Source organism: Astatotilapia calliptera, chromosome 6 (assembly GCF_964374335.1).
Source record: "Astatotilapia calliptera chromosome 6, fAstCal68.1, whole genome shotgun sequence".
NCBI lineage: Eukaryota > Metazoa > Chordata > Actinopteri > Cichliformes > Cichlidae > Astatotilapia > Astatotilapia calliptera.
This window is the reverse complement of record NC_137427.1, coordinates 29,304,197-29,317,274: the sequence shown is the minus strand read 5'-3', so window position 1 is coordinate 29,317,274 and position 13,078 is coordinate 29,304,197. Positions and strand designations below refer to the sequence as shown.

Below are 13,078 nucleotides of genomic sequence, written 5' to 3'. Positions count from 1 at the left end.
CTGCAGGCTCTTGCAGACTGTTTACTGTACAGCAATATAACAGCCTCTGCTCTGTTGTGTGAAGGTTTGTTTACACTGCCTTGAGGTTACAGTCTTCTCTCATGTTTTTTTTTCTCTGTGCTCACACTTGCGCAGCTGTTTAAAGGGAAATTCTTCTACTGCGACGGGATCAATGTAAGTAACATCACCAATAAAACTGAGTGTCTGCAGGCTGGTTACCGCTGGCTGCGGCGGAAATACAACTTCGACAATCTGGGACAGGTTTGTCACACTCTTGGACAGACATCTGCTCTTACAGGCTGGTAATCGTAGCAGCAAAGCTGAATTATGTGCGTATCATCCCGCCAGGCGCTGATGTCGCTCTTTGTGCTGTCGTGTAAGGACGGCTGGGTCAGCATCATGTACGACGGCCTGGATGCCATGGGTGTGGACCAGCAGGTGAGGAGAGGCAGTCTCGCACACAGCGGGGGGGGAGAGCGGGTGTGTGAGGGATTAAAAAGTGAAAATCAGGGAGATGAACGACTCATTCAGCGAGTGAATATTTCCCTGTGATTTCCTTCTTTTTTGTGTCGTTCTTAGGAACACTTGATCTTGTTTGTTTGAGTGTGAAAGGGGAAATATCTCGGGAGTGAGGTGTAGCTGTGCAAAGAAAAGAAAAAAAAGGCAGATGGATGAATAGATGTGAGCTGACAGAGCTGGCAGTTTTAGTGCTGACTCAGTACTTACATTGTCTTTTTGTTTGTGCTCTCTCCTTTTCTTCCTCTCCACCCCTCCTCACCTTCTTTCATCACTCTTTCTGTTCTTGTTTTTTTTTTTTTTACCTTTTGTGTCTCTGTGCTACCTCCTGTCCTTTCTTCTTCGCTTTTTTCTCTCTGTTTCTCTCTGCAGCCAGTGAGAAACCACAATCCTTGGATGCTGCTGTTTTTCATCTCATTCCTGCTCATTGTCAGCTTCTTTGTGCTCAACATGTTTGTGGGCGTGGTGGTGGAAAACTTTCACAAGTGTCGCCAGCAGCAGGAGGAGGAAGAGGCGCGGCTGAGGGAGGAGAAACGACAGAAGCGACTGGAGAAGAGGAGGAGAAGTGAGGAAGTGTTTCGGGAAAGTGGGTGGAGGGACATCAGAGTAAAGTACTGTGCAAAAGTCTTGAGTCACCTCTCATTGCTTCATATTTGGCTAGAAAAATGGGAAATGGGTGCAGCCATTTATTGAAATGTGGAGATATAAATGGAAATACAGTATAGAAGACAAAAACAGAATTTGTACAATTCTGACAACCCTGAATGCCAATATTTGGTATTGACTTTATTCTTCAACACTGTCTGAGCTCTCATAGACAAGTGTTATTGTAATTTATTTAAGTGGTCTCCAGGAATAGTTCTCCAGGCTTCTTGAAGGACTTTCAAAGCTGTTCTTTGGATGTTTCTGCCTGTTGTTCTGTTCTCTGTCAGGATGATCCCACAGTGCTTCAGTAATGTTGAGGCCAATCCATGACTGATAATGTTCTTTCTTTGCCTTCCACTTGTTCTGTTTCCTTAAATGTTGTGAGGACTACAGAGAAAACTGCATAGCATGGCAAGATAAACCACATTTAAGGCTAATAGGTCTTTGGGAATCACCTTGTTGGTGCAAAAATACTATTTTATGCTGTCAAACCTTTTAATAATACCTAATTTTTTGTGTTTTTGCTAAAAGCCTTTACGAAATTCTGCATGAAATTCTCAGTTTTTTGGACGCTAGCTTGTCACGTAACATATATATATAGACTGAAATCACTGTGATTTTGTGAAAAATATGTCAACCTATGACCAGCTGGTCCTGATGTTTCCAAACAAGAAAAGGAAAAAACTGAGATTCTGGGTTCCTGCAACTCTCACGAGAAGGCAGCAGGAGGAAGAATTTCATGTTTTGACCCAGGAGTTGAAATTCTATCGCGTCTGCTTCTGTGCATATTTCAGGATGTCAGTGGGACTGTTGAAACTTTTACTGGCAGACTTGGCATTTATTGTGGTCAATGTGAATGGCTCTATTAAGAATAGGTGAGTCCGAAAAATAGTTTTAAATCACAAAATATTTGCACAAATTTTACACGTCCGGTGTGTAAAGGCCTTAAAGATACAATTTGAAATGGGCTCTAAGTTGTCTGCTATGTGTAGACGCAACATTGGTTCATCCCTTGAGCTGGATGTCCGTTTATGCTTGAATGATTCACACGTCAGTGTTCAGCGGCTTAACAAATGAAAATGGTCAGGTACAAGGACTGGACTGAAAATGGGTGAAAAAGCAGCCAATGTCCAAAGAAAAAACTTTGAAAGACCTTCACAAAGCCGGGAGAACTGTTACTCAGGACCACTTTAAAAAATAGCAGGAGGGCCGGCTCAAAATCTGCACAGTGCTTTAAGTGGACATCCAAACGTTACACCTGTAACTGCTTAACATGTGATTCCTAAACCACCTGAAAAAAACCATGCAGTCGTGATTCAAGAAAGGGGACACACACGTTGCTTTCACTTCACTTTCTTTAAGAGGTATTGTAAAGATCTTGAACCACTGGTGGCTTCACCCTACCCAGAAGTCTTTAGAGTCTCCCCTGATAGTTGCACCATTTTCCATTCTGCCTGCTAGAGTTGCCTCCTCCTCTGCTCTTTACTCCCTTGGCCATGAAAATGATCCCATCACCATATACCATCCTAAATCTAGTAAAATGTCTTTTTTTGGTCTATCGCAGGCCTAACACAGAGAGACAGACAACCATTTGCATTCACATTTGCGGGCAATTTAGAATCACAAATTGTGGGAGGAGTACCTGGAGAAAACCCACGCAGACACAGAGAGAGCATGCAACTCCACACAGGAAGGTCGGGTGATGGAGCTGAACTGAGGGCCTTCTTGCTGTGAGGCAGTAGTGCTAATCACTGTGCAACCATCCTGCTCCCTCTCTTCCAAAAAACAGAAGCAGAACATGAGTGCACTATTTCCTCCCATAGGGGCTAAATAATCATCGATACTCATTATTCCATATGGGCTGATAATTACACAACATAGGATCACTACAGGATGTCAGCTGCAGGTCGATAGTCGATGTTCAGCGGCACATATACAGTGGGGCAAAAAAGTATTTAGTCAGCCACCGATTGTGCAAGTTCCCCCACCTAAAATGATGACAGAGGTCAGTAATTTGCACCAGAGGTACACTTCAACTGTGAGAGACAGAATGTGAAAAAAAAATCCATGAATCCACATGGTAGGATTTGTAAAGAATTTATTCATAAATCAGGGTGGAAAATAAGTATTTGGTCAATAACAAAAATACAACTCAATACTTTGTAACATAACCTTTGTTGGCAATAACAGAGGTCAAACGTTTACTATAGGTCTTTACCAGGTTTGCACACACAGTAGCTGGTATTTTGGCCCATTCCTCCATGCAGATCTTCTCGAGAGCAGTGATGTTTTGGGGCTGTTGCCGAGCAACTCCCGCCACAGATTTTCTATGGGGTTGAGGTCTGGAGACTGGCTAGGCCACTCCAGGACTTTCAAATGCTTCTTACGGAGCCACTCCTTTGTTGCCCGGGCGGTGTGTTTTGGATCATTGTCATGTTGGAAGACCCAGCCTCGTTTCATCTTCAAAGTTCTCACTGATGGAAGGAGGTTTTGGCTCAAAATCTCACGATACATGGCCCCATTCATTCTGTCCTTAACACGGATCAGTCGTCCTGTCCCCTTGGCAGAAAAACAGCCCCATAGCATGATGTTTCCACCCCCATGCTTCACAGTAGGTATGGTGTTCTTGGGATGCAACTCAGTATTCTTCTTCCTCCAAACACGACGAGTTGAGTTTATACCAAAAAGTTCTACTTTGGTGTCATCTGACCACATGACATTCTCCCAATCCTCTGCTGTATCATCCATGTGCTCTCTGGCAAACTTCAGACGGGCCTGGACATGCACTGGCTTCAGCAGCGGAACACGTCTGGCACTGCAGGATTTGATTCCCTGCCGTTGTAGTGTGTTACTGATGGTGACCTTTGTTACTTTGGTCCCAGCTCTCTGCAGGTCATTCACCAGGTCCCCCCGTGTGGTTCTGGGATCTTTGCTCACCGTTCTCATGATCATTTTGACCCCACGGGATGAGATCTTGCGTGGAGCCCCAGATCGAGGGAGATTATCAGTGGTCTTGTATGTCTTCCATTTTCTGATGATTGCTCCCACAGTTGATTTTTTTCACACCAAGCTGCTTGCCTATTGTAGATTCACTCTTCCCAGTCTGGTGCAGGTCTACAATACTTTTCCTGGTGTCCTTCGAAAGCTCTTTGGTCTTGGCCATGGCAGAGTTTGGAGTCTGACTGTTTGAGGCTGTGGACAGGTGTCTTTTATACAGATGATGAGTTCAAACAGGTGCCATTCATACAGGTAACGAGTGGGGGACAGAAAAGCTTCTTACAGAAGACGTTACAGGTCTGTGAGAGCCAGAGATTTTCCTTGTTTGAGGTGACCAAATACTTATTTTCCACCCTGATTTACGAATAAATTCTTTACAAATCCTACCATGGGAATTCATGGATTTTTTTTTCACATTCTGTCTCTCACAGTTGAAGTGTACCTCTGGTGCAAATTACTGACCTCTGTCATCATTTTAAGTGGGGGAACTTGCACAATCGGTGGCTGACTAAATACTTTTTTGCCCCACTGTAGATCAATCAGGGTTCTTTTGCTATTTATTACAGTTAATCATTGGGTCCTGGGCTCTCTCCATCTGATCGCATCTGTCTTTGTGACCTCATCTCTCTATGCTGCTGTTCCTCTTTTAAGTTCTCTTTCACTCCCTCTCACTGTGGAACAGTTTCAGTGGCCAAATCGACTGCAAATGCAAATGCAGATGATTCATAAATATGCTTCAGGGGAAACTGATTGTGGCTGGAAGATGTATCAGTTGATTTCTACAAAGGGAAAAGTAAGGTCATCCCGCTTCCTTTCTGCGCTCGGCCCATGTTCCGCACTAAGATCACAGTGAGTTCCGGTTAACACGGCTTTAATCACACATGGAGGTGTAAGGTAAGGCTTTCACACAGTGTGCCTTGCGAAAGAAATGCTCTAGCTTAACAGTCCTCTCCTTCATCCTCCGAGCTCGTAGATGAGGCAGTGGCTTTCTCATGTCCTGACTCATCTGCTGCTACAGCAACGGGAGATAACTCTTCCTGCATCTCCTCTGGCCTCGCCTGCGCCCGTTAGCTTCCATCTCCTTTTCCTTTGAAAAATGTTCATACATCCCTAGCCTAGCGACCAGCAGATGCCAACAAAGACAAGTCCTCACACACACACACACACACACACACACACGAACACAAACACACACACACACACACACACACAAAGAGAGAGAACAGAGAACAACCCAAAAAGAGTTTAACATTTTTCATGTGCTCGATGAGCAATATCCATTATTTTCCAGCTTTAAGGCACGATTATGTTTTCTTTTGGAGGAACTATTCATAAAGCATTCTGGGCCCAGGTCTGCTGACGCCTGTACACGAGCACATTATTCCCAGTGTCCGGAACGATCAGCTTCCATTCGAACTGGTGCGTCAGAGTGCGCTGAAAGTAGGACATGTCATTTGTGGTTTATGAGTGTCTCTTTTCTCTGCTCTACTATCTCATCAGGTCTGTCGGTGTTAGAGCATTTTATTTCTCAGCATTAAATTTCATAAAAGCCAGCATGTGTTGACGAGTAACCTTGACTTATTATGTAGCGATTTCCTCATTCTTTTCTTTTCCTCACTTTTCAAAGCAAATCTAGTTTTAGTTTGTTTATGTCACTTCTCCTTTGGAGTCTGAAGCAGAAGAAACGGGTGCAGAGGGAAAAGGTACAAAAAAAATGATCCTGCTTTAAACAACAAGGGAAACATGCCTGCTGGAGAACTGAAAGAAAATGCTGGCGCTGATGCTGGCAGTAAACCCAGCGTCACTGCGTCAGCCAGTCAAAAGTGCTCCAACCAAACTAATGGAGCTATTTCTTTATGGAGCTTAGTACATGGACCTATTATACATTCACTGGCCAGTTTATTATGTACAGTGTGCTAGGGCCCGATTTAACAAGGCGCAGCAAGATTTTGGTCCACATTCACATGAAAGCATCACACAGAGCTCCATATTTGTTCCACCACATCCCAAAGGTGCTCTGTTGGACTGAGATCTGATGATTGTGAAGGCCTTCTGCTCCTGTAGACCATCTGCTTCAAACACATTCAGAGATGCTCTTCTGCATTCCTTTGTTCTAACAAGCAAACTTCAGCAGGTTATCTTGACCTGACTTGCCTGAGTTATTGTGATGTCACTGGCTGAGTGGATAGTTTTGTTAACGAGCAGTTAAAGAGGTGTATCAGTTGGAGCCTGCTGTTGTCTAAAATTTTATCCTGAGGCATTAAATTGTCTTAAAATTGTATCAAATATTCCCTTGTCAGGGAATGTGTCTACATAGTTCTGGTCATTTCGCATAGGTGTGCACACACGCATAGTCAGCACCCCTACATACACACACATTTTCTTTCTCTTGCTAGATTTCTGTCTCTCTCTCTGTACGCTCTCTCTGCAGTGTAATCTCTAGTAGTGCTCTCCTCTTAGTCAGTTAACTGTCTGGCAGCAGACAGCGAGGGTTTCTGCTCAAAGACACCTTGAGGTGCCGTGGAGAGTGTGTGTGCATGATGGATAGGACTGAATTCCTGAGGTGGCACTTTTAGTCTGTGCACACACATGCACGCACACACCAGAGTGCCACTTGGCACACGCTTCACCAGTGACCTCATAGCCAATATCATATTTTTCTTTCAGAAGCATTTTAATGACTCTCAGTGTGTGTGTGTGTGTGTGTGTGTGTGTGTCTGTGTGTCTGTGTTTGTATCTCTGTGTGTGTGTGTGTGTGTGTGTGTGTGTGTGTGTGTGTGTGTGTGTGTGTGTGTAGGGGCCCTTGAGAAGCCGTATTACGCCGACTACTCTCCGTTACGTCGAAGCATCCACACCGTGTGCACCAGCCACTACCTGGATCTCTTCATAACCATCATCATCTTCACAAACCTCCTCACCATGAGCATGGAGCACTACAACCAACCTCAGGTAACCATGGCAACACCTTCCTCCACCTGTCCTAAAACCATAGTAATGAAGCACAATGCAGTGGTATTGTAGAAGTGTGTATCTGTGTGTCCTGCAGTACCTCGAGGAGATACTGAAGTACTGCAATTATGTCTTCACGCTGGTTTTCGTCATCGAGGCCATTCTGAAACTCATCGCGTTTGGTCTTCGGCGCTTTTTCAAAGAGAGGTATCCCCAGTCGCGCATGGAGACAGAGGCTCTCAAAAAGCATCCCTTCAGAAGCTAATATTGTTTTTGTCCGTGTGTGTCAAGATGGAACCAGCTGGACCTCGCCATTGTGTTGCTGTCCATCATGGGTATCACACTGGAGGAAATAGACCTGAGTGCTTCCCTGCCCATCAACCCCACAATTATACGGATAATGAGGGTCCTCAGGATAACACGAGGTAAGCACACGGGGAGACAAACACAGAAAAAAAAAAAACACGACGGGGTGAGGCTGATAAGAGCTGACATGTTGCGATATTTCAGTGCTGAAGCTGTTAAAGATGGCGACGGGGATGAGAGCTCTGTTGGACACGGTGATGCAGGCTCTGCCTCAGGTAAGAAGCATCTATTGTGCTTGTACAGTTAAACATGTCTTTTTAAATGGCTGCCTGGTGTCCAGATCTGATGAAAAGCAGATGGCTTGTTTTATTTAGCAATTTACGAGGCCTGGCACTGACTGCCTCTTCCATGATTTATCACTTATTCCTCCCAAGCAGTGCTATACCAGCGACACCTAATAATCACTAAACAAAGAAGAAGACATACTCAGATTTAGCTAAAAGGTACCTGCAGATCCTTAAACTCATCAGTTAAATCCTGACTTTTTGGCATGTTATGAAACAGTTTGGCTTTGGGATGATTGTTTTGCTGCTTGCTGACGAATAAAGCAGAACATCCAAAGATCCAATCTGAAAAGCTTTCTTTTCTTTGAGGCACAAAAGCTCTGCAGACAAAAGCTGCATTCAGGCAGATTTTACCAGGCAAATACACTGGTAGATATATCACACTTTTCCACTGTATTTAAGCACTCAAACCACTTTCTTACTATAAGCTTCATTCACACACCCATTCATATTTGCACCACCAACCGCCAATCACATCGCCAACCTTCTGATTACCTCCTGAGCTCCTTTCCTGTGTGATTTTTTTTTCAAGCCTGTGTTTATGTCCTCTACTAACACTGACAGCCTGGACCACTACCTCAAGGTGCTTTATATTGTAAGGTAAACCCCAATCAAACAACCCCCTATGAGCAAGCACTTGGCGACACTGGGAGGGAAAAACTCCCTTTTGACAGGAAGGAATTTCCTGCAAAACCCGTCTCAGGAAGGGGCGGCTGGTTGGGGATAATAGAAGGGAGATGGATGTAGTCACTGTGACGCCACCGGGGGTCTGCAGACTCTCCTTTTGAAGCCAAAAGTTATGAAATTTAAATGAAAGGCTGCTGTGCTAAGTTAGCAGCTAGCTTGGTTAGCAAGACTCCATGGGTGCAACACAGTCACAGATACCTGCTAATTAGTGCTAACTACAGATGACCCTGTCTAGCTTTTTCCAGTTAAGATATGCTGTTGATACCTTGGCTGTCTAAAACACTGGCTAACACAGTGGAAACAGTTAAAAATATTAGAATATCACGCACAGAAAAAACAGCTAAGCTAAGACTTCTCAGCCAGTTTGACCTAGCCACAAAGCTAGTCATATTTTTTGCCACATAAATGCATTAACTTTTTCCCCCATAAAGACATTGAAGACCTCTTCTGTGCCCTTAATAATGAGTTTTGACAAGTATATATCAATAACGCTGGGTTAAAGGACCATTAGAGTAGCCATAGTAACCTGTATAGGCAGAGATAACCCTCAATAATGTCTAATACACACCCAGCTATTTTGTTCTGGAAACAGGCCGGAAATATGACACAAACCTCTCAGTTCAGAAAAGAAAAACAAGGGTTAGCCACAATAGGCGTCTACTAAGGAAAAAAAGGCCTAAACAAGGTTGAAATCCAACATCAAGCACCTGCCTATCACTAAATTGCTACATCAAGTTATCGGGTCAACTACTAATTGGAAGGTTTGTGGTTTGACCCCTGGCTGCTCCGGTCTGCATACCAAAGATCTTTGGGCAAGATACTAACTCCAAGTTGCTCTACGATGCATCCATCGCAGTATGACTGTGTGTGAATGTTAGACAGAAAGCATGTATGTAGAAAAGGCAAGGGAAAATTTTCTTGCATGATTGAGGCAAGGTGTATGAAGTGCTTTGAGTGCTCCAATAGAGTAGAAAAGGACTTTATAAGAACAAGTCCATTTACCATTTATAGTAAAAAGGTAAAAAGAAAAGAAAATGTGTCTTAGATGTGGGAGCAGCAACACTAGTTCACCATTTTGGTCCAGATTAAATTCCAACTATTAAATGGATTATCATAAAATGTTTAGCAAATATTCACGATGAGGCCAAATGAATTTAGCTTTCCAGCTGACGTTTGTAGCTTTCATTTAAATTTCTTCATGATGTGGATGGATTGTAGTGAAGTTTAGCATCACTGTTTATGTTCCTCTGTGGCTGAACACTCTCATATGTTAACCTTTTAATGGTTAACATGCGAGTGTCAGATTTTACCTGATATACTAGTAGAATATGGTCTGAACTTTTACAGCACTTTTTAACCTTAGCAGATCTTCAGAGCACTTTAACAATGTCTCTGTCATTAATTCGTGCAACTGGGGACTCTGTGAACTTCTCTTACCCAAGGACATTTTAGCATTTGGAAGGAGCAGCCAACATTCTGCAATTAGTTTAAAACCCAGTCATTCACCTGAGCAATGACTCAGAAACATCCCCATCAGCCTCAGCTCTACTTGTGTGTTAACTTCTAATTAACAAATATTAGCACGCTAACAAGCGTGGGCATAACATCATAATTATGGTGCGCACTACTAGAGATCTGCACATTAGCATTGTATCTGTGAGCGTGTTACCATTAAGTCAAAGCGCTCCTGTGCCTAAGTATAGCATCACAGAGCTGCCGCCTTCCCCGTGTGCCTTCTTTGAATATAATGTGGGAAGGCTTTGGGGAGGATCAACCAACCTTCCTCGGGGGACCCCACAAGAAACAAGGGAGAAAGGGTGAGGGAGGGGGCGGTGGTGCACATCAAACAAGCGGAAACATGTATACAAGTACACATTTATAAGGTGTGGTGATGGTTTTGACCTGCAGCTTAACCATGTTCATTTTAAACGACCGTGCTCATCTTTGCATATATTCAAACAAACCAGCGGAAATCTCAGCTATAAAGAAAATACCCACGATCCTCCACTTCCCATTTGTGTAGTATTTGTGTGTCTTTGAAGTGACACGTCACTGCAGGGGATCAAACCCACGTCTTTGCAGCGCCGTCCAATGCGCTTGTTTCCAGTTCGCTTCATCGGTGGATGCACCTTTTATCTAATTAGACATCGCCGTGCCTCCTACCATGACGAGAGGCAGGCCAGGACTCGGTGACAAGCGTGTTTGTGACTCATCAGGGTTGGGTCCAGGCGCCAAAAACTCACTTGTTTCTCAAGCCCTAAAACGTAAGGTGTTATTCCACTCCAGGTACCATGATGGATCCCGTTAGTTTTTAAGGAGTAGTAAACGTCAGTGCAGTAAGGCTCAGCGGTCTCTGTCTTTGGGCCTATCCTATCTGTTGGCGTCTCCCTCTCTCTCTTTTTCAGTGTATACTGTACATGTCTATTTTTTGGTGTATCATACACTCTATATATCTGTTTGTGCGTGTAATGTGTCCGTCTAGGTGGGGAATCTGGGTCTGCTCTTCATGTTGCTGTTCTTCATCTATGCAGCTCTGGGAGTTGAGCTCTTTGGAAAACTGGGTTAGTGTGTGCGTGCATGTATGTGCAAGAGTGTGCATGTGAGCCTGTGCATGCGTGCAAGCGGGTGCGACCGACGGGTGATTTATGTGTGGATTACATAAACAAGCATAAATTTTGCTGAGTTACATACATTAATTAATGCCAATTTAGAATCAGCAACCTAATCAGTGATCTAATCTGCGCGCAGTTCTCTTTCTTCTCCCCCCTTGCCTTCGTCTCCCACACTTACCGGATCTAATATTCCTTTCATCCTCTTTCAGAGTGCTCAGACGAGAACCCGTGCGAGGGTCTCAGTCGCCACGCTACCTTTGACAACTTTGGCATGGCTTTCCTCACGCTCTTCAGGGTGTCCACCGGGGACAACTGGAATGGGATCATGAAGGTTGTTACTCTTCCTTTCCTCTACTCTGAGGGGGTTTTTTAAGAAGATGGATGGACGACTGAGTGCATGTTTGTGTCTGCGTGTCTCAATGCATAGGTTATGAGACAGCCTCTGCATTAAGCAGAGAGCAGATCACTGTTTTTTTATGACAGACTAAGAGCTGATGACATTCGAGGGTCAGGAGAGTGTATTACTCTTCTGTGACAGGCTCAAGGTCCTTTTGGGCTCAGATCAACATCTCCCCCTGTAGGAGATGAGAGGAAGTACAGCAGAGCGCATTAATATATCACCCTAATCCCTTCATTTATCATCAGGTTATTGCTTCTTGATCCTTTATCGTCTCCTCTTCCCTTCCTTTATCATCCAGGACACACTGCGCGAGTGTCGCCCGCAGGATCGCCACTGCCTCACCTACCTGCCCTTGATCTCGCCCGTTTACTTCGTCACCTTCGTCCTCACGGCTCAGTTTGTGCTTGTCAACGTGGTCGTGGCCGTTCTGATGAAGCACCTGGAGGACAGCAACAAGGAGGCACAGCTGGAGGAGATGGAGGAGAGGAGGGAGAGGGAGGAGAGAAGAGAGCGGGAGGAGGCCAGTCGACGGCTCAGCACCGCGTCTGTGGGCGGGGACTTAGAGCTGGACGCACCTGCCCAGGTGCCTGCTTGTATTTCTGCATGCGTGTAAGCTAGCAGGGTAGAGATGACAGTGAGAGTAACAGTGTTGGTGATGTCATGTGCCAGGTGCAAGTTGAGGATGAAGGGTGTTCCCATGGCAACCTACTGAGCATGGGACGCATGCTCTCCCTCCCCAGCGACAGCTATCCTCAGCCGCTCAGATGCTCTCCTTATCCGCTCATTGGCCACGAGGCATTCTCCGGCTACAGCTTCTCAGGTAATTTGGCTGTTTATAGCCAATCGAATTAAGGAACTGTTTTTTACTGTCCTATAACAAGTAAATGACTCCTGTAAAGATTATTGCTTCCATAAATAGCTTAGAAGGCAGCAGAGCTGTGAAGTTTGCACAAGGTAAGGCAATGTTATCAAAGGCCTTAAGGAAGGAGATATTTGTTATGGATTTAAATGGAATTGATAGAACTATACGCCTGCCACGTCTTTCCCATCTTTAGTTTATATTTGGATTGTAACAAATCCTGGAACAGCCAGGTATCCCACGAACAAATAAAAAACAACAGAAAATGTTGGGTCATCCAATATAAAACCAACCACATCTCAATTGCACACACCGTAATTCTTTGTTTCCACTCAGTGTTCTCTCTCAGATGTTTAACAATATGCTGTAAGTAAAAGGTTTATCATAGATTAAAACTAGAAATCAAGTAGTTCTAGATTTGGAGTGTGCCTGTAGCATTACCTGGAAGTTATTTTCAGTCTTGTCATGTTAAAGTGTCTTTTTTAACAGTGGGAGTTTATTGCACCAAGTGAGCTGAATATAGAGTCCTCCACTGGAAGTCATGTTAACTAAAATTGCCAATGAGATAAAGATGAGGTGAAACTGAATCGTGACTTGGTCTCAAAACAGTTTTTTCATCTCCTGAGTTGTGAAAACGTACTGAAATATAGGAGCTGATGGTGTGTGTGTGTGTGTGTGTGTGTGTGTGTGTGTGTGTGTGAGTGGCTGTGAGGTGAAACAACTCTTTTTAAAAAAAATGCATCTAACGGTTGAAGTCTTGCTT

At 44.2% G+C, this 13,078-nt stretch overlaps 1 protein-coding gene across 2 annotated transcripts in view; it reads left to right on the top strand.

Moving 5' to 3' along the window:
• LOC113024422 (voltage-dependent T-type calcium channel subunit alpha-1H-like) overlaps positions 1-13,078 on the top strand; it is a 63,884-nt gene that overhangs the window by 46,653 nt on the left and 4,153 nt on the right. The window contains exons 23-33 of one of the 2 annotated variants that reach the window (XM_026171519.2): positions 136-261; positions 349-438; positions 889-1,081; positions 6,956-7,107; positions 7,205-7,314; positions 7,399-7,532; positions 7,618-7,688; positions 10,927-11,005; positions 11,266-11,387; positions 11,755-12,039; positions 12,126-12,276. In XM_026171519.2, the coding sequence (XP_026027304.2) occupies positions 136-261; positions 349-438; positions 889-1,081; positions 6,956-7,107; positions 7,205-7,314; positions 7,399-7,532; positions 7,618-7,688; positions 10,927-11,005; positions 11,266-11,387; positions 11,755-12,039; positions 12,126-12,276 (1,513 nt within the window). The remainder of the gene's footprint in view (positions 1-135; positions 262-348; positions 439-888; positions 1,082-6,955; positions 7,108-7,204; positions 7,315-7,398; positions 7,533-7,617; positions 7,689-10,926; positions 11,006-11,265; positions 11,388-11,754; positions 12,040-12,125; positions 12,277-13,078) is intronic. The other variant, XM_080303079.1, reaches the window with a different exon arrangement.